The following is a 26,567-nucleotide window of genomic DNA, read 5'->3' on the forward strand; positions in this document are numbered from 1 at the left end:
ACCTTGTGATGAGTTCACCAGATAATATCAAGACTGTGTACTGCTAAAACCAGTCTCAGAGAGTTTCTCCTTTTATGCATTTCAAGTTACAGGGTAACATCTGGTGAGATTAATAATCTCATGGGCCTGGTTTTTATGATGTAGGTTTGATACACACACATATCTGTGGCCTTCTGATTTAATTTGATAAGTTCATGGTTGGTCATTATTTATTAGCATGATTAATGTATTTATCAGTTTGTGCCTTATGGTTATGTTATAAATCTGGGAGTTTTTCCTTTCTGAAAGTTCTCTATATCCAACATCTTGTAGTTATCTCTTTGACTAGACAAGTTCCAAGTCATTCTGCCTGATCACTTATACTCAAAATAGAATTTAACTCAGAGCTATACACAGCCTGAAAGTTACTATTTTATACATTATCGAATGATTCAGAGCAGAGGAAAGCTGCTTTCTACATATTTGTATGTGATTTTTATAACACCTGAAAACTTTAAGATTTGAAATCCTGTTGACCACTGAGTGACAATGGGCAAGTCATTTAACCTATTTCTTCTTATGTGAAATGAGAAATTATGACCCTCATAGGGTTGTTGTAATTTAATTAAATATTAAACATTTAGTAAAGCCTAGTAAATAGTGTTCGATAAATTAGAATTTTTATTTTGTTATTAAGCATAAATAAGACAAACTACAAATGAAACAATGTTTTGGATGTTACATATTTTTTTAAAAAAAATTCTATCCAAGGAACTTACTTGAAAAGTGAATGAAATTCCCATTTCATTGTTATCAATACAAACTAGTGTCATTATGGATATTGTTTAACAAGAAGCTGTTGTGTTTGGGTTGGGGGTTAGAGAGTTATTTCTGAAAATCATAATGATGAAAGAAAGGTGGAGTATGTTGTGGTATTTTTCTTCTAGTAATGTCTCAAACACAGAACTGTTTATTGAGCTACATTGATTTTCATGTACTTTCAGGCAATTCAAATGGAAATTTGGCCTAGGGGAAATCCTAATTCCTTTAAGCTACAAAAGACCAGCTATTTGTTTTTATTCTAATTCTTTAGTACATTGGGAAACAAGATCATTAATGATCACAAAGACATGCTTTGTTTGCTCAGACAAAACTTAGACATACTGTATTCAGCATACCTCTATTAAATACCATAGTTGCTCTGAGTTTTGGGAGACTGGAGATTAGAAATTGAAAATGAAATACGCATACCTGGGGAATTACCTACTGAACAATATGGGGTGCCTAGAGAAAGAGCAAATCTTTTACTAATATGGACAAGAAACTTAGACATGATGTTCTAATTCTTATCTCAAATAATGATAAAAGAATAGTATTTTAAATTTAAAATAAATGACAATTTAAAAAACTCCTTTACAGTGCTTCATACTTCATTTAGACTACAAAACTCAATATTCTTTGTAACTTTTGTAATGTTCCCCAAGTTGGGAATGATATTAATAAAACAATATGAATTTTTTAAATACCCTTTTACCTTTTTATTCAAATGTCATTTATCTAACTTTTCTTGAGATCTTTAGGTTGCCATTGTCTCCTCTGTCTGATAAGTAGATAACATTTGGAACTTACCCCCATATTGTAGGCTTCTTAAAATATTGTATCTCCCTTCATTCAGTCTATTCTAAAAATATATATGTTAGTACATTGCATAGGCTAATTAGCAGTGCACAGGACAATTTTCATAAGTGATTGAATTTTCATTTCTTAAGACTTACAGATTTCTCAAGAATTTGGGAGTTACAGGTATGAGAGAAAAGGTCTGAGGAACTTTAGTACAAGGCTTTCAGACTACAGTTTACTGTCTCATTTTCTTCTTTGTTTCCTTTCCACCTTTTATTTATTTTCTATTCTACCTCGACATCAGTCAATTGTGGCATATGGGTAAGAAAGGTGTCACTAATGCCACACTATCTGGGTCCCTAATCAGATCAGAGACTATGTATGGCGAAGCTGATGAAGCACAATTATCAGGGTCCCTCACTTGTCCTGGCTTCTTCTAAGATTCCACAAGGGGACTATGGGTTCACATGGTCCTTTATCACTATAAACTTGCAAATCACTTTCCACTCCACTTTTCCTTGGGGACAGTAGCATTGGAGTGGCTCCAGGCACTTTGACATTCCACAAAGGAGAATTTGAGCTAGGGGTGTGTGTTTAGTTTAGATTTAATGGGGGATGTGTTTATAAGGTATGAAATGTTCTGTCTGTGGTTGTTACTGCTGATCATCCAGGACTGTTCCTGCCATCCACTGACTTACCAAATGACATGATTATACTTGTTTGGAAAGTGTATGAAGATATGACTTTGTCCTGTGGAATCCTGCAACAGAAGGAAAGGTACTGGGGGGAAAATAAGCCTTTATATGTATTGAAACAATTCTCATTGTCATCAGATATGTAAAATTCCTATTCAAAATGGAAATTTTCTCCCATGAGGATATATTTGATTATGCAACTTATCTAGTTATAAACATGTCATAATTCTTTCTTATTGATGGATATTTCTCATTTGAGGAATTTATCAGAATTCTTGTATTTGTAGGATACAATTTCATAACAGAATTTACAAAGTCACATGTATTATATATCCCAATGTAGCACTGGATTATATGAATCCAGCAGAAAAATATTTCTTGTTTATATGACATGCATACTGACATTGACAAAAATAGTGTAAAATTCAAAATATTGTACTATGAAGACATCACAACAAAATGGTTAATAAGTGTCATCATTTCAAAGGGTATGTAAGATCAATTTATTACACAATAAAAAGTCTCCCCAGGTTGGGGAAGTGGCTCAATGGTAGAGTGCTTTTCTAGCATGGATGAGGCCCTGGGTTTTATTCAAAAAAAAAAAATTAAAAATTCTCTACAAATCCAAAAGTAATACTAAAAATTTACATGACATTAAAATAACAAATGTGAATCCAAATGAAACTTTATCAGTAATAAAACCATGCTAAACTATCACAGTATCACAGTGAATAAAGACTCTCTCTGTAGAACAAATTGCAAAATCATTGTCATAAACAAGGCAATTATAGAGTCTTCTTTTCTTAAAGAGCCTCCCCCAATTATTTCAGATCCCACAAAAACTAGATCTGCCTCGATGTCAGCTCTATCACTTGATAGAATGCCTCATTTTCACACGTATAAAATAGGAATGAAAATAAATACCTACAGTGAGTATTAATTGGGTTAAACTATATAAAAGAATAGTTAGCACAGTCCCTGGCCCAAAGTAAATACCACACAGATGTCACTTACTGTTGTCATTGTTGCTAAAGTATTTGGATTGACATAAATAAAACATTGACTAATTCTTCCCTACTGAATCATCTCTTGGCCTCTACTAAATAGAAACTTGCTAGATACTAGGAGAACTAATCCCCCCTCAACTTCCTGATAGTGCTAACAGCATGGATGAAGCTGCTTCATTATCTGTCAAACACAGTTGAGCATGGGTCATCTAGAAGGCAGGCAGTGTGGAGCTGAGTGGAAGAAAATTCTCCTAAGCTGACTTAGTTGGAGCAAAAATCCAGACAGGCTGAAAAATCCTGCATGAAGCATGCAGAAAGAGAACTCACCAGGTCCTTCCTACTCCACTATCTCAGTGATTTTGAGTATTACAGAAACTTGAGGTAACAGGGGGGATACTATTTCTGAGAGACCTGTGGAGATCCCCTTCAGAGCTGTTGAGCATCCCGCATGTCCTGAAAATGGCTCATTTTCAGAGTCTTTTTCTTCCACTGTGGTACCATTAATATCCATCGGGGTTTCTCAATATTAGTTTTCTCATCTGAGTCTAATTTATTCAAGTAATACTTTTATATACAGCACTTTGCCACTGGAATTCCCTCAGAATTGGTATTTTCTTTTTTTTTAATACTTATTTTTTAGTTGTAGTTGGACACAACACCTTTGTTTTATTTATTTATTTTTATGTGGTGCTGAGGATCAAACCCAGGGCCTCGCACAAGCTAGGCAAGCGCTCTATGCTGAGCCACAACCCCAGCCCCAGAATTGGTATTTTCTTAAATGAGATCACATCATAATCTTTCATACAAATGCAAACCTAGTTTCTCGGACCTCTCTAAATGATGGAGGCCCTATTTTATTAGGTTGTCAGTGCTCTTTCTATTCCATTTCAGTATTTTTTAAAACTGACACAAAGATAGTGTTTGTTTTTACTTGTCAGTTTAACAGTGCTTCATTTTTGTGAAGAAGGCCTTGAAGAGTGGATGATTATGTGGTATATGGTAATGGTAGTTATCTATTTGGATGTTATGTTTCATCTATCCCTCAAGTGGGTTTTCTTTTCACCTTTATGAATTGTTTTTTTTTTATTAATTTGTTTTTCTGTATATACCAATTTCATCATAAAAGGCCATGAAGTTGCAGATTCAACTTAATTATATACAGGTGTTGCAAGCAATGGCAGATCTACATTTCACTCTAACTTAATCTGTCATTCAGCATTCCATTGCCTGTTGAATGAGAGAGTAAAACAGCAAAAATGAACTTAGTTGAAATGTGAACCTTTATCAAGTTTTACTCTGTTTTTCTAGCATGTCTTAAATGCTCCATGTCGTGGCTTTTGAATCACTTGATTTTTACGATTTTACAATCCACATCCCACAGAGCTTCAGAGTTGCTATTAATTTTGACTCTAATGTGAACTCTTTGTGAAATGTGTTGCAACTTTAACTTTGTGGTATTTCACCTTTCCTCATCTTGTTTACCTGCCTGCACAAGTCATATATAGTATCTCCAAAAGCCTTACTGAAGTCACATCCCCAAATTAGGCAAATCCTCAAGAAAGTTTCGATTAGAATTTCCACTTACTTTTGCACCTGCTTACTAAATATGAGCATCAGAAAAACCATAGCCCCAAAGGCCATCTTGACAGATGTTCTATAAACATGGGGAGGATTTAGTTCCCAATAAATAATTTCACAGAGCATCAGGGTTTGTTTTTTATCCCTAAGAATAGAAGTAAATGTAGTCATAAAGAGCCTTTGCTATTGACATCAGGCCTTTGTGTCCCTTAATCTAGCTAAGAAGAGAGGCAGGTACAGCAGCATCACCTAAAGCTGAGTGAGAGTTTCAAATCAGAAGGTAGCAGTGTTGCTGGGAAGAAATGTCTGTGACAGGTGGAGTGTTTAGGGAACTGTTTAACATATGCTATATATTACTACATGTATATGTATTATAATATATAATTACAACTATACATAGTATATTTCAATATGCACCTATATTATAACTATACTTTAGAAAAGTATAGAAAACTATATAGTTATAACATAATTTAATATATACTTATAACTGCTTTGGACAAGAAGAATTTTTTTAGGACTTCTAAAACTCAATTCTGAATGTTTTACACGTGAATACATCTGCATTTAACACTTAGGGCATTTTCCACATAGCATATCAGGGTGAAAATTTTGAGATCTTTTGAAGAAATTTGTCTTACATACTTATTTAGGGTTATAGAATGAGTGAATTCTATACTGTGGTGGTGGCTTGTGCTCAGATTTCCCTCCAATCTACCTCCTATGGTATAACTTGGGTCCCAGTAGGTACTGCCTAAATTATGCTTTTTCCTACTCAGCTCACTGTAGACTCCCTGGCTTTAGGAGCAGCTGTGTTCAGAAAGAATGGAGCATTGAATCCACTGTGATTTGCCTCAAATGGGAGAAGTAACAAAAAAAAAATGCTGATGATTTGTATCATTTTAATATCACTTAAGGTATCATTGAAATATGCCTGATTTTTTTAGACTTGATAAACCTCATTCTTTCCCATCTTATTGTCTTGTATTTATCTCCCACAAGAAACTTTGTGGTCTGCTAGCTAATTTTTTAAGTGTCAAAATAATTTACCATGTAGGTGCTCTGTGTCTTAGAAAGAATGTGTAAATTGTAATTATCTCAAAGAAATTTTTTAATTCACTTAATTTGAATTAACATGCGATATGCCAAGATGAAATTTTTAAAATATGAATACTTTCATGCCTAGGATTTCCATTTTGCTTTCTTTAATCACCTTTTTCTTCTTAAGTCAATTTCAAGTTGTTTTTTCCAAGTTTGTTGAGAGACATGTTATCTGATGTAGAAATGAAAGGAACTTTCTTCCCACCCACTGAAGGTTTGATAATCCAAGTCTATAATATAAATAAGCTAACAATAGATTAATAGGAAAAAAGACATAAACTTATTAGTGTATAAATATACAACACTCACAAAATTCATGGCTATAATATAAATCAACTGATAGTAGAGTAACAGGAAAGAGACAAATTTATTAGTGTATAAATATAGTCACACAAAGTATGAACTTCAAACAAGGTCCAGGTAATTGAAGGTTAAGTAGCATTCTGAGTTACAGAAAAACTAGGGGCTTAGGGTTTCTGGGGGAAGGTGACAACAGGAAACATAGGGGCTGAGGGCAAAGGGATGGTAAGGGAGGAGGTGTGCAGAGGACAAAGATGTCTTGCTATGCAAACACAGTCCCACAGGTAATGGCCCTGGGAAGAATTGGTACCTGGGAAGAATAGACTTGCTTGTGGCAATGTGTCAGACCTGTGGTCTCCTTTCCCTGTGAATTTAGTTTGTTTAGTGAGATATCAGGGAGGGGTCCAAGACAGCTGCACTCCTCCTGGAGGACCTTCCCTTAGTTGATTGGGCAAGGCAACTTTAGAGCAAGTCCCTTCCTGCTTCCTAAGAGAAAGAGGGATCAAAGGAAGGGGGCTGGAGAAGGTCGAAGAGACCTTGGTTCGCCTTTACTTCAAGTGCCATCATTTGGAGTACCATTTTCTGAGTCCCAGCATTGAATAAAAGCCTTTTAAGTTATATGTTAAATTTATATTATACTGTTTTATTAAAAGCTTTTCCATTTTGTTCCTTTACTGATATACTAGAGTATCTTTTTCAATTTGGAACACCTCATTGATTTGCATCCTTTAAAAACCATTTAAGTTCTTAATTATCACCCAAACCTAGTCTATAGGAGGTTTTAAAGCTCAATTGACTGAATATACAATTTAACCAGAAATAAAGATGAAAAATGTTCTCTTTAATTCTTGCCAAGTTCATCAGAAGTCTTTTATGGAAAAAGTTAAAATCCAAGGCATTTGGGAGTAAAACCAGGTGCAAAATAACATGTTTTCAGCTTTTTTATAATATTAGCAAGGAAGATTATGACTAGTGCCAGATTATAAAGTTGCCACATTCTTCCTAAAACTTAACCCAGGTTGACTATAGAGTGCCAAGCAGCTACAAAATGTTGGTGTGGATTTTAAGTAATTTTTCTTATATGCTGAGATTTTTTTATTGTTATTGGAGTCCTGGTATTGGAAGACTGATTCTGAGGGTTCTTGATCCAACCACTTGCCCCAAAAACCAAATGGAAAAGATAATGATGAAAAGTAGAAAAGAAACATTAATCAATATGGTCATATTAGGAAGACAAAGTAAGATTCACCATCTCAATCCTGTCTTAGGGATACTAATGTGAACTTTGGGTACAAATAGAAGAAGAATGGGGGCAGGAAGCAAAAAGTAATAATAATTAAGCAACTCTTCATCAAACTGTGGTTTGGTTGATAAGTATTTCAGTTCTGATTCAGAAAGGTGGCTCCAGAAAAGTCTTTATGCTGGAGACAGCAATTTCCACTTGCTGCTTAGGATGTTTATATGTCAGACCTGTGATCCTCGAAGAGGGTAATTTGGTTCCCATGAGAGGTTTGCTTCTGCTTTGGAGAGCAGTCTCACTGTGGGATGATCTGTCCCCAAGACTCCTACAGTTCCTAGAAGGTGTAGTTCAATAGCTGACAAATTCTGACCTCTCTCCAGGGGGTTCTGAAACAGGGTGCAGTAAAAGCTAATAGTTACACATCCCTATAAATACTTTGTCTCAGTCTTGAAGAGGGATGAGATAAGTTAGGTAAACTTAAGGCTAGTAAACCTTGTATTACCAGTTTTTAGATGAACACTCCCTAAATGGTAAACATGCCGAGCAGGTCACTGAATTTAAGGTAACAAAAGAGATGGATACAAATGAAGGCAGAGATACCAAGTTTTATCCTGGGTTTCACATTGGGTATCTGCAGGTCTAAGAGTCACTGCTTTTAACAAAGGCAGCCTCTCTTAAGTCCCTGTTATGTCATTGCACTAGTGAAGTAAATTAAAAATCAGAACTTTCCATTCAGCTTATTGTAAAGGCGGAAGACTTAAGCCCACAATTTTAAGATACATGGTTATGGGCTGGGGATGTGGCTCAAGTGGTAGCACGCTTGCCTGGCATGCGTGCGACCCGGGTTCAACAAAGATGTTGTGTCCGCCGATAACTAAAAAATAAATATCAAAAAATTCTCTCTCTCTCCCCTCTCTCACTCTCTCTTTAAAAAAAAAAAAAAAAAAGATACATGGTTATTCTTTCATGCAGTGGTACTTCAGTATTTTTTCAGTGACAGAATTTATCATGTCTTGAATAAGATGAAAACAGCCTTTTTTCATCTTAAAACAGTCCCTCTGCCTACCTACCTATTTTTAAAAAACAAGTTTGGTTACGGTGTGAGTCTATACAAAATCTATGACTTTCCCCCTCCCATTTTCATATTTACCATGTTCACAAATTATGGTGTGACTAGAGCCATTTTTTTTTAATCTATTGCTCTTCTTCATGATAGGTTCAATGACCCTCTCCTTTGTGAGTGCCTCTTTAATGAAGCTGGAAAACAGCTGTCTAAAATATGACTGTCATTTCTGGGATTTAACAGGGATGTGCCTTGGATCAATTATGGAGCAGTCAAAGGAGGTCCATAAATATGAATTCGTTGCCAGCTGCTTTTCCATTAAACTCTATTGGTTGAATGAAATTAGTAAATAATTATGTTGGTGGGGAATCTACTATATCCAAATGTGATATAACGTCTTCCTTTAACAACAGAGCCTAATTTTTTCCTATACACCAAATTAGTTTTTAGGGCAATCTACATTGCAAATTGGCCGATTTGCATTAAAACTATGCCTACTTGTCCTGATTTGTCAACACCTCTTTTTTTAAAAAGTCTTTAACATTAAGCATGGGTGGGTAAGACCATCTGCTTGTGGAGCTCGCCTGGAGCTCCATCACTTAACACATGAGACAGGTTACAGCTGTTTAATTGTTATGGTACTGAATGATGATCATTCTATCCAGAATTAATATTTATATATGTATGCATAGAAAGCATGTGGTTAAACATAAGTGATCTAATTGTGAATTAATAGCATTAGGTATTCATTAATTGGTCCCCACATGAACAATGAGGTGTAAAATAATGCTTTTCACATACAGTCTAACTCTGAGCTTTTAAGATGAGTTCCCAGTCGTGATTATCATGCATGTGAGTAATCCACTCCCAAGTACATCGCTCTGTGCAAGGGAAAAAAATTGCCATATAGCTGCCATAAAAGGCAAAGAGAAAACCATCTCTGTGGTTATTTCACATACCTTCATTCTTTCCTGCCTCCAAAACCCTTCTCCTATGAATTGTGACCAGCGTGAGCACAAGGCACATGATAAAACTCTAGGTGTGCACCTGGGACTGCGTATATGTACATGTGACATCCACAGCTACTGCAGAGGCTTGTCTCAGCAGAGGGTGGTCTTCGGCCTATATTTAGAAATGGTGACACACAAACGTATTGCATTGTGCTATAAAAGTCAGCAGTATACATTCCGTCTGCTCAGTACATTTCATAATGAAAAACAGAATGAAAAATTCCCAGAAAAATTACAATATAAGGACAGAAATCTGCATGTAAAATATGATATTTAAATGTCTTAGTTTCCAAATAGTTACTGTAAAAGTGACTTGTATTTCTGAGTTTGAGGGCAAATTCTGTGGATATGTATGTGGATATTCATACTCTGTTTGAATCAATTAATTTACCTCATTCTGATGAAATTATTAATGAGGGAACACAAAATATATACGAAATTGTGATGCATTTTGTATTTCAAAAAACTGAATCACATGTTGATTTGGAATTGTGCAATTCAACCAGCAGAGGTGTTTAAGCAATAAGAAGGAAGAAAACCTTCTGACACGCACCCAAAAATGGAGTTGTCTCCACTCAGGAAACTAGCCAGGGGAGGGGATGCGGGTTGAGGTGAGGTGCACCTGTCATCCCAGCTTCTCTCTGATCCCGTCTAATGGGGAGGCTGAGGCAGGAGAACCACAAATTTGAGACCAACCTGGGAAACTTTGAGAGACCATCTCAAAATAAAAAATAAAAAGAGCTGGGGATTTAGCTCAGTGGTAGATCCCTAGTAGTAGAAGAAGAAAAAAAGAGGAAAAGAAAAATGTTCCCAGCAACTGGAGTACAGTTGGGACATTTGAAACACAAGGTGCTTATCCTGGAGTTATTATGACAGTGAATTTAGTGGCTTAGGAAAACTAATCATTAGGAGTCTCAAGTTTATTTGTTGAAAGTCAGGCTTTTGGCTTGGTGTAGTGGCACATGCCTGTAATCCCCACAGCTCAGTAGACTGAGGCAGGAGAATTTTGAGTTCAAAGCTAGCCACAGTAACTTAGCTAGACCCTGTCTCAAAATTTAAAAAAAGGGCTGGAGATGTGGCTCAGTGGTTAAGCACCCCTGGATTCAATCTTATTCTCTTACATTATCTTACTTAATTCTCACAAAATTATCAGATAGAACCATTAAAAATCTCCATTGAGTGAACCAAGACTCAGAGAGATTACTAAACTTTTCTATGGATGCACAGCCAGTATGCAACAGACCAAGAATCCGAACCCATGGGACCCATTCCTAAGCCCATACTCTTAAGCACTACTCTATACCATCTCCTAAATTATTTAATTGTTTTTACATATATGGTATAATGGAATGGATGGAAAGTATTTTTATCTGTGACAACGATTAAATTAATATCTGTATACTAGCCACAAAAGTTTGAATTAACACAGAAACAGATAAAATAACCATGATGTCAGTGATGTCTCAACAATGAAGAGCCACTTTATCTATTAATTCATTAATATTTTGGTACTGGGGATTGAACCAGGGGTGCTTTACCACTGACACACATCTCCCAGACATTTTCCCATCCTTTATTATTATTATTATTATTATTATTATTATTATTATTATTTTGAAACAGGGTCTCATCAAGTTTCTGAGGCTGTCTTTGAACTTCTGATCCTCTTACCTCAGCCTCTTAAATTTCTGGGATTACACGTGTATGCCATGGTGCCTGGCTTAAGAGCCACCTTTTTAATTCAAGATAATTTGAGTTACAGCTGTTAACAGGACTTGAGAGTATGTCAAAATAGCAATAAGAAAAAAAAACAGCTTGAGGAAGATCAATTTTATACTGTGAAGTAGTTAAGGAATTTGTAAACTACTTACTGAAAATTGTATTCACCTCCCTCCAAAGTTTAAATTTATACCCAGTTTTTCTGTCAACTGAAATTAGTAGACTGAATATTATGTGTAGACTTTGGTCACTGAAAAATATGCATAGAACATGGGTAAATGACATGTATCACTGGTGTCAGCTCATGGGAAAAGAATGAAAAAAGTGTAGTACCTGAAATACAAGTAGAAACATCTGTGGAAATTCTCTTACCCACAAATACAGAAATATTACTTTTCCTGTATGTCACCTGTGAAAAAAAAACATTTGTCTATTATTTTCATAAAATAAATTCTAGTTTATAAAAGGTGAGTAAAAGTGATTGTTTAATTTTTCATTGTTTGAAGTGATAAAAAATGTAGATAAGATATTATATTCATTGAAGCCAGATATGGTGGTGCCCACCTATAATCTCAGCTACTTTGGAGGTAAGACAGTAAGATGGCTAGTTCAAGGTCAGCCATGGAACTTAGTCTTCAAAATAAAAAATAGGAAGGACTGGGGACATAGCTCAGTATACAGCACCTGCACCGGTTCAATCCCCAATACTGAACAAAGAGAAAGAAAAAAAAGAAAAGAAATTATACTTGTTGAATTTGACCAAATCAGTAGGTCATTGTTATAGTGTCCTCTGATTAGAATTGTTAGCACTACTCAGATGCTATTGCCATCATTTCAAAATCTCAAATACCTGAATATTCACTTAACATAAAAAATTTGCATGTGGGTATATAATCTTTATATGCAAGTGCTATAGCCTGAACCCTGGACCTTGCACATGCTAAGCACTTACTCTACCACCTCGATTCATCTTCAGCCCCACTTATTATGATTTTTATTTATTAACATTAACAGCTATCTCTGGGTAGTTTGATTCCCAAATCAGAATGCTAAAATACAACTGTTATTGTTTTAATCTACAGAATTTGAAAATGTGTTTTTGCTTATGTCATTCAGTAAACTCCAGGAGTAAATGCCAAAGGAGACATGTGTTACTAACATGTTTATGCATGTGCTCCAGTGGATGAAATCATGCCATATGCAGAGATTATTACAAAGTCATTTATGGTACACCAAACAATAGGCACTTCTGCACAAGTGCCCATGCCAACATGAGGGTGCCTGCTCTGGGCATTCGAGCACACCACTGTGACTCCATTATGAATATGTAGTGCACAGTACAGCATGAAATTCTAGACTGAAGGAAAATACCAAATACTGTACAATGCTCTACAGGCCATAAAGGTGCTTTTTCAGTAGTGCTGACTTTATAAGATGGACTTTATCTCAAAGTACCTTTCTCATGGAATCTGGGTTTTTCTGGACTGACTTAAGTCAGAAAAAAAATATATTATTTCACTCTTTTGCAACTTCTTGGTATAAATAATGTTCCAAACTGAAGTATGGTATTTTGCTTGGGTAGATACAGTGCATTTCTACAGGTAATTTTTATACCAAATTTCCAAACTAAAAAAAAATAAAATATGCAAACTTTCAAAAATAATTTATATGAAGCAGGTTTTCAAAAAAGCATTGACAGTTTTAGAGGCTCAAATGCTCTTTAAGAAAATACACGTGTGCATAGATGCAAACTGTTTTTCTCTGTTGACACCATCTCACTAGTGGTTAAAATTCAAATTAATTGACTTTCCTAAATGGGATAGAATATTTCAAATGTTTTAACCTACTCTTAGAAGGAGAATTCTGTGGTGAGGAAGAACATATTTTAAAGGGGCCTGAGTAAACTCCCAAGAATATAAAATTGTTTTATGGTATTTAAAGTTATGTCACTGTCGTAATCCTTTTATGATGTGGTAATCAGTAATAAAACAGTGCTGTGAGCACCAATTAAGGAACATCAAATCAATGGGTATGCAGCTTGCACGCTGATTTGAACAGTTGCTGATTGGAATAAATGGATTTAATATGTACTTATTTGCAGACGGTAGCTTTTCTGTCATCCTAGGAGAACTGGTACATGAATAATCTAAGAATGATACTTACTTACAACTTTAATGAGATACTAATGTGAATCATTTTTTAAAGTCCCCATTATAAAGTATTATGAAACACACAATGCTAAATAAAAATCTGTCCTCCACTCCAAGGATTTGGCGATAATAGCCATAGTGAAAAATATGTCCATATTTTATTATGTACTCATCTGATTGAATTATCGCCTTCTGAAGATGGGCCCCCAAGATTTTATTGTTTTAATTAAACTGAGAAATATTTCCAACATTTTAGATTCTGTGTTATTTGCCTATGTTTACACTATGCCCAAGAGTCAATTCAGCAGCCCATTGAAAATACTGTACTATTTAATATGCGTCAACCAAGCACATTGGCGACAGCAGAAACAATGTGAATAGTGCATAAACATACACTCAGCAAGTATGTATACACAGCAAAACCATATTTATTTTCCCTTGTGAGCCGCTTAATGTATATATAACCAACTTGGTTTGCCTTTGTTTCTTCTCTGGGTTTACGAGAACCAGTTTGACAGTGAGAGGAAAGCAAACTCAGAATTAATCTTATTCCATGTAGACCTTCAAATATCCCAATCTCTCCCCAAAGCAGGCACATATACCCCTTTGACCTCATTTTTAAATGAGCAGCCTTTGAAACTACTACTCAGCAGTTATTTCTTATACAACATTTATACATCAACTGAACTGCTTCTGTTCTTTGTTGTTTTTTTAAACTCATTTATGTTCGCTTTTCCTGGTTTTATCCCTAGTTCGACTTTCTTGCCCACTGGGTTTCTGAACTTTAGATTTTTACAACATATTACCGTGGTTTTTATAAGACTTCCTTTAGTTTGCTTAAGGTACTCTTATCTAAGACTGCACCAACAGTTTAGTATTTCAAATTAGTTTGCATTTTAATCTCACTTCCAGGTTTCTCCCTTACTTCATCAATGCTAAATCATCATTTTCATCTCATTTTTTTTTCATTCAAATAAATTCCCTGACCAATCAAAACATAGATACAGCTTCGAATCTGCCTTTCACTCAGGCACAGTTCTGCTGCTTCTGAGTTGTCAGTGTTTCTCATTTATGAAGAACATGGACTTTGGTGTCCCACCATCTGGTTGGAATTTTTCATGCCACTTGTCAGCATTGTGATCTTGGGATAGTTATTTAATTTCCTTTGCCTCAATTTCTTCATTAGTGAATGGGGAAGATAATAACAGTACCTATTAGTCAAAAGATGGGTAAAATTCAGCAGCTAATTGGTGTTAAATGCTGAGCACAGTCTTCACACATAGTGACAGTCAGTAAATGGAGTTGTTAATACTACTGTGTGTGATTAGAGTAGGTGGATTAGGGTTTGGGGAGAGGAACAGATGAGTGAAGGATGGGGGAATGGAATAGAATAGTTTATAAGGAAAGGATTTTGTGAATGAGGTATTGCCTACTTTTGCTTCTTTCTCAGAAGGTAGGCTTTTTCAAAGAATTTCTTCAAAAACTGCAAACGCATGTAGGACATACTAAGTCCATCATAATAAGTGCATATAGGCACTTTATATGATAGACATTAAGATTCTACTAATGAGGCTGGAGGTGTGGCTCAGTGGTAGAGTTCATGCCTAGCATACATGAGGCCCTGGGTTCTATTCTCCAGCACCAGCACCACAAACAAAACAAAACAAAACAAAACAAAAAAAACCACTCTCTATAATATAATCAGGCAGTGGAAAAGCAGTGATTAGCATTGTGGAGCTTTCCAGAGAGGAGGATTTACATGTTAAGTCACTGAAGTCTGTAGGGTTCATTAAAGCCGTGTATTTTCATGGCATCTCTTAGTTGAAATGAATTGATCGCAGCTAGTTTTCCATTCATCTCTTTTACATGGACCCTGATGCACATATTCTGAGACTTTATTCACAAGAATTATTCAGGGGGAAAAAGAAAGACAATGGTAACAGATGAAATGGAGAGAGGAAGGCTGTCCATAATTTTGATGGATAACCAGATGAGGCAACAGTATGCCAATAGAATGCCAGTAGAATTTCCAAAACGGTGTTGTTGCTCCTGACTCCTCATGCGAGCATTGGAATGGTCCGGGAATTCATTCCATCTATGAGCCAGCGCCCTCCTAAAGGGCCTCCAAGCCCAGGCCCAATCCTAAGCCATGTAGACAAAAGAAAAGCATTCTTTGTGTTCACCTCCACCCATTTCCCTCAAAACAAAAGGAAGGCCTTCAAAGGAGAAAGCAATTTTTCTTAGAAGTACCCGGAGGAGGAGCAGGTGTAAAGGATATGGGACCAAGCCTTTGCTTTGCCAATATGGAAAGCTTAGGAACTAATTATATAACAGAAATATTTTTGAAGAGCCAAATCTTTCCTCCACACCCCAGATTTTCCTGTCTTTACCCACCTGTCCCACAAAGTAGACCACAGCCCTCCAGTGCATAGCTGAAACCAGAGCAGTTGTTTCATTTGCATGTGTCCCAGGGCTGACTGTGTATCTCAATGTGTGTTGAGAGAGACAACGAAGGCCAGGAATTGGACACAACCTTTGAGACACTCACCTGCGTAAAGGCATTTAAAGTAGACCTACCATGTATTTTCCCAAGGAAGCCACGTAGAAGACATCTGAAAGATGCACTACCCCATGACTTTGGACAAAGTCGTGTTAGGTCAGCAATGATTTTCTTTTTTAATTCTTGTCAAGTTTTATTTCCTTTTAGCTTCTGAAAAGCAATATCCCAGCAACTCAACATAATAAAAGCAAGCATCTCACAGGTACCAGGAATATAATTGAAACACAAAGATGACGTTGGAAAAAAAAATGCTTTCAGCAATATTCGCCAAAGTCTCAAAGATAATGGGAGGGCTTAACATTACAGACATTAGGAATGCCAACCAGGACAACTTTTGATGAATGTTTGCTGTTTTGAGTATTAGAATTAGAAACTCTGTCATCACAAACATTACAGAAACAAAGGTCCTGCAGATTATATATTCTGGACCGTACTCTCAACAAAAATGGTGATAGTAATATTTCACTAAATAATAGTAGCAATTCATGAGGCAGTAAAAGAAAACCTGAGTATTAAGTAGGGTTTTCATAATTCACAAAAATTTGGCCCTTAAGATGGAAGTCATCAAGTGTCATGAAAGTCAAGAACATTGTCAGGGTTGCTCTGGACCTAGAAAACATCAAATGTAACATCAAAATAAATGCTTTGAATTTAGGTTTAGGTAATGCCTCTGAATAGGTTATTATTATTCTCAGTGTTTTATTTGTTCTTTTTATTTATATATGACAGTAGAGTATATTTTGACATATTTATATGAATATGGAATACATCTTATTCTAATTAGGATGCCAGTTTTGTGGTTGTACATCATAGGGAGATTCACTGTGTATGTAGAATTCACTACGTACATACGTATGTATATAGGAAAGTTATGTCAGAATCATTACACTGTCTTTCCTATTCTAGTTCCCCTTCCCTTCCCTTCATTTCCCTTATTTAATGTACCGAACTTCTTTTCTTCCCATTTCCAATCAACTTGTTGTGTGTTAGCATCCATATAGTAGAGAGAATGTTCAACCTTTGGATTTTTGTGATTGGCCTATGTCACTTAGCATAATAGTCTCCATTTGCTGGCAAAAGTCATAAAATAATTCTTTTTTATGGATGAGTAATATTCCATTGTGAAAATATATCTTATTTTCTTTATTCATTCATCTGTTGAAGGGCACCTACATTGGTTCCATAGCTTGGTTGCTATAGACGATGATGTGGCTATGTCACTGTAGTATACTGATTTTAAGTCCTTTGGGTATGTACTAAGGTATGGGAGACCAGCAATGATTGTATGCACTTCTGAGCCCCTTTCACCAGTTTTTTTCTACTGGAAAAAGAAAAGAAAAAAAAGAAAAGAAATTATTTCTAAATCTACAAGAGAAGGTATCATGATATAGTGGTAAGGGCAAGCTCTGGAGCCAGACAACCCAGATTACTAGCTTGTGACCTTGCACAAATTATGTAATCTTGCCTCTTCTCCTTTTCCTCATCTGCGTTTGCTTTCTCAGTTGCATTTGCATTACAAGGTTGTGGTGAAGATTAAATGAGAGAACAATATAAAGTGCTCAGACCAGCTGGATGGGGTGGCGCATGTTTGTAATTCTAGGGACTCGGAGACTGAGGCAGGAGGATCTTAAGTTAGAGGCCAGCCTCAGCAACTTAGTGAGACCCTGTCTCAAAAATTTAAAAAAAAAAATAGAGGACTGGGGTGTACCTCAGTGGTAAAGTACCTCTGGGTTCAATTTCCAGCGCCAAAATAAAATAAAGCATATAGTAGTATCTGGCACAAAGTAAGCTTTTATTATTATCTTCAGGGAGCAAGGCAGGGATCAGAGTACTTCACGTATGTCCCAGGATCATTCTGAACCTGGTTTGAAAGAACCTGGTTAGAAAGAGATGTAGCTAAGAATTACTAATACATCAACAAGGTGTTCATAATCTATAAGTTATATCAGACCAGAGCTCATAGAAAAGCTGAAATCCTCTGCATCATTTGTATTTGTGAGTATGTGTGCATTTACAGGGGTGGGGAGGAACCCAAAACTTTTGTCAGTTTTCTCAGATATGAAACCCAAAAAAGATTAAGAATCACCATCTTCCAGGAAATAAAGTAATGGATCTTCTTAAAAGATAAGTAATTAAAATGCAAAGGAAAGTATGTTATGAATACAACATTTAACCTGAGAATAATTTTTAAGGGCTTCATATTATGTATTTAGCATCCATTTTTATAAGCTTTACTCTATAAAGTTTTAAAACTCCATAGATCTAACAGGTGTGACTTTTTCTCAGTGTCAAAGTATACTCATTAGTATTCAAAGCAGTTTTTCTGCAACTTAATGTGCATTTCAGCAATTGTTAGGTATATTAATTTTTAAATATACGGTATTATTTTTATGGTTATTGTTCATAATGGCTTCTTACAACATGCCTGCATTTTTCTGATTATTTCCTGTAGTGGCTTCTATAATGATGTTTTTATTGTTGCAATTATTACTTTTAATAATTATGTAACCTCATACATTGACATGTCCTTGTAACTTCTTCATTATTTAAAACTAGGATTTTACGGTATTATCAGAAATTTTACTCTTCAAGACCAAAAATACAGGTTGTTGTTTTCCCTTTTTTCCTCTTAAAGTTATAACAATGATTTTCTATGATAAAAATGCAAATGATAAATCTTGGTATGTTTTTCTCAACACAGATATTTTTCTTGTGATTGGTTTGTAGCTTTTTGTGAAATCTGTTAAATATTTTTAGTATTTAAAATGTAATTTCAACTTGCTGTAATTTTTTTTAATTTACTTTTTGACTTGCTGTAAATTTAAATGTATTTTCTAATTTCAGCTCCTCTTTGGTATTCTCCTGACCCAATGACACACTTACCTTTACCTGTAAATCCATCCATTGTTTTGCAAAATTGATTCCATTTGCTAAGATACTGAGATGATAGCAAGATAGGCTTATTAGAAATAACTCAGTCCTCCCTTACACTACTAATCCAGATCAGAATTAAATTGTGTTCTTTATTGTAGTTGCATTATCTGAAGTGGTCCTGATATAAAAGCAAAAAAATGTACTCCCTATCTATGATCAGTGTTACCACATTTTATAAACCAAGGATTTTTATTAACTAAGACACTACCCTGTCTGGATCAAAAACTCCAGAATTTTTAATGTCACTTTATGTTCAGGTCATTAAATGAACGATTATAGGGCTCTACTGGATTATGTAATATCTAGAAGGAATTATTAAGAAATTATATGAATGGTGTTATGTGATACTACATTTTTATCTTAATGTCTGAAACATTAATTATTTTACTAAGTTATCATGGCAGAGCAGCACCTAACAGTATTTCTTCCTTCCCCTTAATTTCCCTTGTAATATATTGCCAATTAGTCATAAACATGCTTCTTTTTAAAGGTAATTCAGAAGCCTCTAATGGAATCCTGTGGCAAAGGGAAGAACACTTTTATACACACTGTACAGATGTTTCAAAGCCATTTATGGTTTTGTCTACGCACATGACACAACGACCAGACCTGAGTGTCTCATCTAACAGTTATAGTTTAAATCATTCTGTTAAGAGTTCTGCTACCACTTGCATATGTCAGTAAATGAAAAATAATCAACATAAGCATCTTTGAAAAGCAATTTTAGATCATTAAAAATGTATGAATCTTGACAAAGCAAGAAGATTTGAGGCTTATTAAGAATATATTAGATCTCTACAGTGAGTGAAGGAAGAGAGGCATTTATGTCCCTATCAAGGGAAAAGATATAGCCTGAATGTAACCTAAGGAAAGACCAACAGACAGGGCAGGCACGTACACAGTGGAAGACTCAGTCTTAATCCTGACTGTTGGTACAAAACTTCTAAGAGAAACAGACTGCTTCAGGATGATTCCTGAAAAGAAACAGAGTCTTAGAACTCCCCGTTTCCTAATGGACTACGCATGTGATACTTCCTGTCAGTCTGGCTTGCTGCCAAGGGCTACTCCAGAATCATTTTCTATAGAGCTTATATGTGCCTTGCCAACAGAACGTAAATATATTACATGTGCTCAAGGATTCTTAATTTTTATCTTTTTTCTTAATTATTAACTATTAAAGTTTGATTATTCATTGATCTCATAATTGTCAATTTCCAAAACTCTTTAGTAATAAAGAACTGATTCCATTTGTTTCTACTTAGCTCTAATATTGAACGAGGTCCAAGCGGAGCAAAGAAGGGTAGTGTTAGTTTACCTGGATAATCTTCTCAAAAGTGCTGAGTGTTTCCTGGAATCATGACTACATTTACTAAAATGTGAATATATTGCATTTTTAGAAGATATGAAATGCCTCTCTGTCGTGTGATGTGAGTCTTGTGTCAGCTGCAGCGACTCGATTTGCATGTAAATTCTGAAAATTTCCTTGTCCCATGTGACACTTCTGAAATGTCTGTCTGTTCTTTTTTCCTTTTTAATTTCCCAAGCTCACTATTTGGATAAGATAGTTAAAGGTACTGTATACTTGCTCTTTGTTGACATATCTACATATATTTCTATATATAACCATGTATCCGATTGTACTAGGTATGACCAAAGACTGTTTTCCATGCATATTCTTGTAAATTATAAATCAGACTTACTTTACATGAAATGCCTTGAATTTAAAGTATTGAGACTTAACTGTCTGTGTCTCATTTTTATAATTTTGGGTTATCACAGATTTCATTCCTATGTAAAAGCATTAGTTTTTCACTAGAAACCCCAACTGAAGATTACAGTACATTTGCTGTTTTTTGTTTATTTTGTTTTATTTTATTTCACTTTAAGATCTTCATTGTTGGCAATTCAGCTGATGGGCTTTAAATTCTAAATTAAAGAATCATAAATACTCTTATCACAGAATAAGAAATTGTCAATCTAAAGAAGATTCTGGTTAATGTATGTTGAGAGAAATCTCATTAATCCTCATATGGAAACTTCTTTGGCTTCCGTGTTTCAAAATATATGTGATATCATAATTTATGTTTTGTTATTTTTTAAGACTACAAAATATTGTGCATTCTCTTAAATCAGAACGAGTCACACTACTCAGCAGAAAACAGCAGATCCTCATGTCTTCAGTTATTGTAGAAATAGGCGGAGAATTTTTTTTACAGAAGAGAAAATTCCCTTCCCCTTTCTCCTCAAATTACCTATTTTCTATTCCTTGTTTGTGCTTTCCATTAGAATATGAAAATATTCATGGCAATATCCAGGCTTTCATATAATAATTCTCGTGTGCATGCAGTCAGCTGCTGCACCTCTTTGTCAGCGGGGCAATTAAATCTTTCTTTTTTGCTAAAAACAAAACTGAAAATATATCCATGAGGAAATTTACCTTTTATGTATTGAATAATCCATAAATACAGATGGTAATTTTCTGAAAGAAAAGACGCAGCAAAATGAATCTCATCCTGACCTGATGGTATCCATAAGTAAAATTTCGTTATGCTCTACCACGAGAGACTTGTCAAAATATTCTTCTCTCTGTTAACTCTGATATTAAGAGACAGAACATCTCTTTGAGATATTTCCTTCTCAAGTTCCACAGTGGAGGAGGGGAAACCAATACATGAGGAATTCTTTTAACACAGACTTAAAATAAACACCTTTAAACAGATCGTTCCCTTAAATTTTGTCACCCAAACAAGAGGAGCATTCTAATGATAAGAGGCCGTATAAAAACCCCAACTGCTATAGCAAGTATTTGTATTAATATATCTATTATGCCAAATTGTAAATAACTCTGTCCAAAGTGATCCAATTCATAGCCAGCTCTTCTTAGGCTTTGAGAGCATTTATATCCTTGCTTCTGTCAGTGTCATGTCACTCATAAATAAGAACTTCAGAATCTACCTAAGTGTCATCCTCATAAACTGATCATGTTGGCTGCATGCCAGATATCATCAGTAGGAAGTGGCAACAATTGTTTTTTTTTTAAATGTCATGTTAGACTGAAACAATTATAGATTCTGGATATATTAAATTATTTTAATTGTTTCCCAAATTTTCCCTCCTTGCCCATAAAAGCAGACAAGATAGGATATAAAGGTAAAAGCATAAAAGCCTTAGGGAGATTGTCACAAAATATCACTCTTCGCTATCTGTCTTGAAGCACGTCACTACCGTGTTTTTGTTCAGTCTATCAATGTTTTATTGTGGTCCTTATGGTATTTCATTTTGTCCGTCCTAAGTAATCAAATATGCACAGCTATTACATTTAGTTGAAAATCCTGTCAGTCCTGTCCCATCCGTATGCAGCCTGAATCCTAATGTTTGTTAGAATAGATGCTAAGCTGCTTCACTATTTCCTGGGCTTTGCTTATTCTGTGAAAAGGAATGTACTCTGGGCATAAAGTATAGTCATAATACTGGCCTATACTTTGTGCAATTATTTAATGCACTGTAATTTCACATGAATATTCGGCAACTCCAAGGCCAGATAAAATTAATGTTTTCTTTTTAACATCATTCATAAACTCATACCCACTCTCATGCTATTGAATCTAGAGGGAAGTTTTTAAAGCAACAAGGTGCTTTAAGAGGTCCTGTCCTAAGAAGTAACCAGTAATGTTTACAACAGATTAAAAATCTAGATGAGGGATTCTGAAATTATTTTCTTGAGATGCTTTTTACACACCATACAATATACCTTGTTGCTTTTGCTAATGGGAAAAAAAATTAAGTTAATTTTGTCTGGCCTGCAGCTATTTAGTGGATGCTTGCATATATTTCTGTCCTACACAGGTAAGTGGTGTCTCAAGGGTCAGGCCAATCAAAGATGCCACTTGGATAAGAATTAGATTCCTTAGATAATGTTGCTGTTTCTATCCATGTGCAATTACAGTATTTGTGCTGTTTATAAAGGCCTGTTCCCAGTAAGTGTCCCGTATCTGTTTATTTTAGGTGCAAAATCTTTCAATACTCAAATCACCGTTGTTTTCCTTCTTTGTCTCAACAGAGGGTTGTCCTGGCCTGTGCAACAGCAATGGGAGATGTACACTGGACCAAAACGGCTGGCATTGTGTTTGCCAGCCAGGGTGGAGAGGAGCAGGCTGTGATGTAGCCATGGAGACTCTCTGCACAGATAGCAAGGACAATGAAGGAGGTAAGAAATGCTGAGCATGAAAACGAGTGTGTGCCAGAGCACCAGTTCATAAGTTACAGTGAGTCCATAGTTATCTGTTGCCAAAAAAGAAAAAAAAAAAATCTGATCCCCATAGATTAGATTGATTGAACAAATGTATGAGTGCTGATGGAATGATTTTGCTCTCTATTTTTCCTGAAACAAATGCAAGATGATTATCGTTCAGGAGAAAGGCAAGGTAACCAAGCTACTGTATAACGTCCATTGTTCTCTGTTCCTTTTTCTGATCCCCAGGTGACTATCCTCCTCAACTCAAGTATTTAGGGCTCTGTGAGTTGGGAGTTCTAAAGCAGTATTTTAATAACTAAACATTCCAAACGATGCAAGGCATTTCCCAAGCCCTCCTGAAAATCGTAGATGGAAAGAATAAAACAGTTACAGGGAACAGTCCCCTTGGAGCTGCACTGCAATGGCTTTTTATTCTTAACTTTGTGTCCTGTTAAAAAGAGTGTGCTATTCCACCCAATTTGAGCCCCGGGCTAAAAATAATTATCCTCCCCTTTAAGTACATCCCCCCATGCAATTGTATTTTAATTTCAGAAACTAGGGAAGGAGAATTGGTGGTGGAATAGTTGCCCCTGACAGCTGTTCAGTTTCAACATACCTTAGTTGCTCTCTGGGCCTCTGTGGTCACCTACTCTATGGCTTGGGGTGTGTTTCCCTCCTCTCCTCTACTCGCCTGGCTCCTTTGGAAGGCCCGCATGGACAGGAGTGTTGGCTATAGAGAGCAAGTTTTAGAAGTAGACAGATCTTCACTCTACCATGTGGTGATTATGTGACCTTAGACAAGATTCATAATCCTTTTTAACCTCAATTGCATCATCTACAAAACAGGAATAAGAGAGTTTTTGAAAGGGTTAAGAAAATGTTTGCAAAGAACATGGCATACTGTTGCACACGTAGCATGCTGTAAGATGCCACCATAATTATTTAGTTTCCCTTTTGCTCTCAAACTGCTCATCTCAATGAACCTGAATCTATAGAAGGTTGTCAGAGAAGATTGAACTGCCTTTTCCCATCTACATGTTGAGTGGGCTTAACTGCTGCTCCCTAGAGACACAGTGATCAGAACCAAAACCTGTCTTAACTGTTGTGTGAGTTGGGACCCACCCAACTCACACCCTGCTCGTACCCTCCCTGGGCCTGCAGCCCTCTCCAATGCTATTTGTCTCTTATGTTCCAGACAAGGAGCTCTTGTTCTCCCTTTCACTTTCTAGCATAGTGCTCTACACCTTCCCAGTATTCTTTTACTTGAACTATCAAGAAACTTGAGCCTCTCATTCTACACTCAAGCCTCTTTCCTCTCTGCCCCAGCTGGATTTAGTCAGTCTCTACCCCTCGCAGCTTTTCCCTGCTAATAATGTCTCATTGCCTGGGCTCCTCCTAACCACGTGCTATAGAAATGGCAGCATTAATCCTCTCAGAGCCACAGCCCAGATGGCAACCATCCTCGTTACTTTCCTCCAAAGAGCCCCTACCCCATTGTTTCTATTGCCTGGGGAGGAAGAGAGCGACTCTTTCTCCTTGATCCTGTATTTCAGATTTTGTCTTCTAAAAAGAGATTATATTGAGGAGGTTCCATATGCTCTCAGAGGGAAGCAAACTGCAGGGCCAAGTCTGCAGAGACCCGGCAGAGTAATTTAGGGGCTAATCAACTCTTTAGTATTGTTATCAGCCAAGGAGGCTTTTACTTTTCCTCAAAATTTATCAACTGTGAATTGGCCTCATTCCCCTTTGTTTATTCTTATTAGCATGAAACTATGCTATCTCTAGGCTTCCCTCTCTAAGGGGAAATCTGAGCAGATAGAAGACCTCCTGTGGATTCTCTACTTATCTCACATAATTTGTATGCCTGTCCCTAACCTAATTTTGTTGATCTTCTAAGAAGGAATCTCAGTGCCAGCCTCTTTATGTCCTAAGATTGTAACCTGGGTGCCCTATAACCCAAGCTAGAGGGTTCTTTGAACTTATGCAAGGGCTATGTGCATAGAAACAATATTTTCCACATCAAACCCTAAATTGAGACATCTAATCTGGCAATTAAGGGGTAGCATAATAGCAGAACAATAGAACACTAGGCTTAAAATTAGGACAGTACTGAAATTCTAGAACAAAAGGTGACCATCGTGATACGAAGCCATTATCTAAACTATATTTAGCATCAAAATGGTGAATTAGCCAGAAAGTAACTAACTCACTTGATTTAGCATATTAAATAACTAAGAAAGAAGAGAAGATGAAGAAGAGGATTTGGCCCTAGTCATGAATTAAACATATATAAATCGCTGTTTAAGCAGCTTTGTAGAACAAAATCCTCATGAAAACGCAGTTTACCATTCCTAGAAGTGTAGGTAATAATATCAAAAAAGTTTAGAAACGACAGCTACACATAGGGCAATAGTTAAATATCTTTTGAGGCCAAGCCTGTTTCTTAACTCCAAAATATACTTTCCTTTTCCCAGTCAAATTTGCCCCACCTTCAATTGTGTAATTCTAAAGATCCTCAAAATCTGGATCTCACTAAATAGGTGTCTCTCTTTGCTGTTGTGGACCTCCCCTCCCACTTTGTCTCTCTACAAGTCTTAAGGGAAAGCAGTGTTAAAAGGAGTTCTTCATGAGGAGGAGGAGTAATAGACTATTAATAAAACAGATGGGGACCATTTGTCTTTAGCCACTCTTTGAACACCTGTGCATTCACAAAAAGTAAACATGCTGCCTTTTGTTTCTTTAAGATTCAAATAAACTGCTGTCATGCCCACCAGGTAATGTAGCTTTTCAGAACTAAGGATGATCTTTTTTTTTTTTTTTTTTTTTTAACCCACCCATATTGAGGTCCCTGACAAAATCTTCCACTTGATAGAATTGGCAAAGTCGATCTGCTTCTCAAGTTCAGCTCCAGGTATTGAACAGAGACTGCTGGAGCAGATCATTTGAACAGCAGCAGGTGATGGAATAACAGATTTTTAAATCGAGTAGTGCAAGTCAGAAACAGATGGGCACTGGAGCAGAGAATGTGGATAACATTGCCAAATGGTAGCAACTCATTCCTGTCCTGTCCTGGCTGAGCAAACTTTCAGCACAAATGATCAACATCAACAGCACATGCCTAGACTTGGCTTATCAGTATTTCTTTTTCAATTCCCACTCAAACCTGTGAAGTCAATTCCCCTCTAAATTGAGCCATTTGTTATTCATATCCCCAAACTGATTCTGATCCTGTTGTTGCTAAGATCAGAGCAAAGAAAGTTAGAGAGCTGGGAGCTGGTCACTGTTAAGTGATGGGTGATCTGGAACTGGGTGAAAGGCCAGGACCCTGTACTGCTGCTTTCTTTAGTTCCATGAGTACCTCTTTCAGTCTGCCACCT

The 26,567-nt window shown here is 36.1% G+C and overlaps 1 protein-coding gene across 1 annotated transcript in view; it reads left to right on the top strand.

The window, feature by feature from the left end:
- Nucleotides 1-26,567, top strand: part of Tenm3 (teneurin transmembrane protein 3) — a 339,337-nt gene that overhangs the window by 233,010 nt on the left and 79,760 nt on the right. Inside the window, exon 11 of the mRNA XM_076853679.1 lies at nucleotides 23,017-23,163. Within this exon, the coding sequence (XP_076709794.1) occupies nucleotides 23,017-23,163 (147 nt within the window). The remainder of the gene's footprint in view (nucleotides 1-23,016; nucleotides 23,164-26,567) is intronic.

Source organism: Callospermophilus lateralis, chromosome 4 (assembly GCF_048772815.1).
Source record: "Callospermophilus lateralis isolate mCalLat2 chromosome 4, mCalLat2.hap1, whole genome shotgun sequence".
NCBI lineage: Eukaryota > Metazoa > Chordata > Mammalia > Rodentia > Sciuridae > Callospermophilus > Callospermophilus lateralis.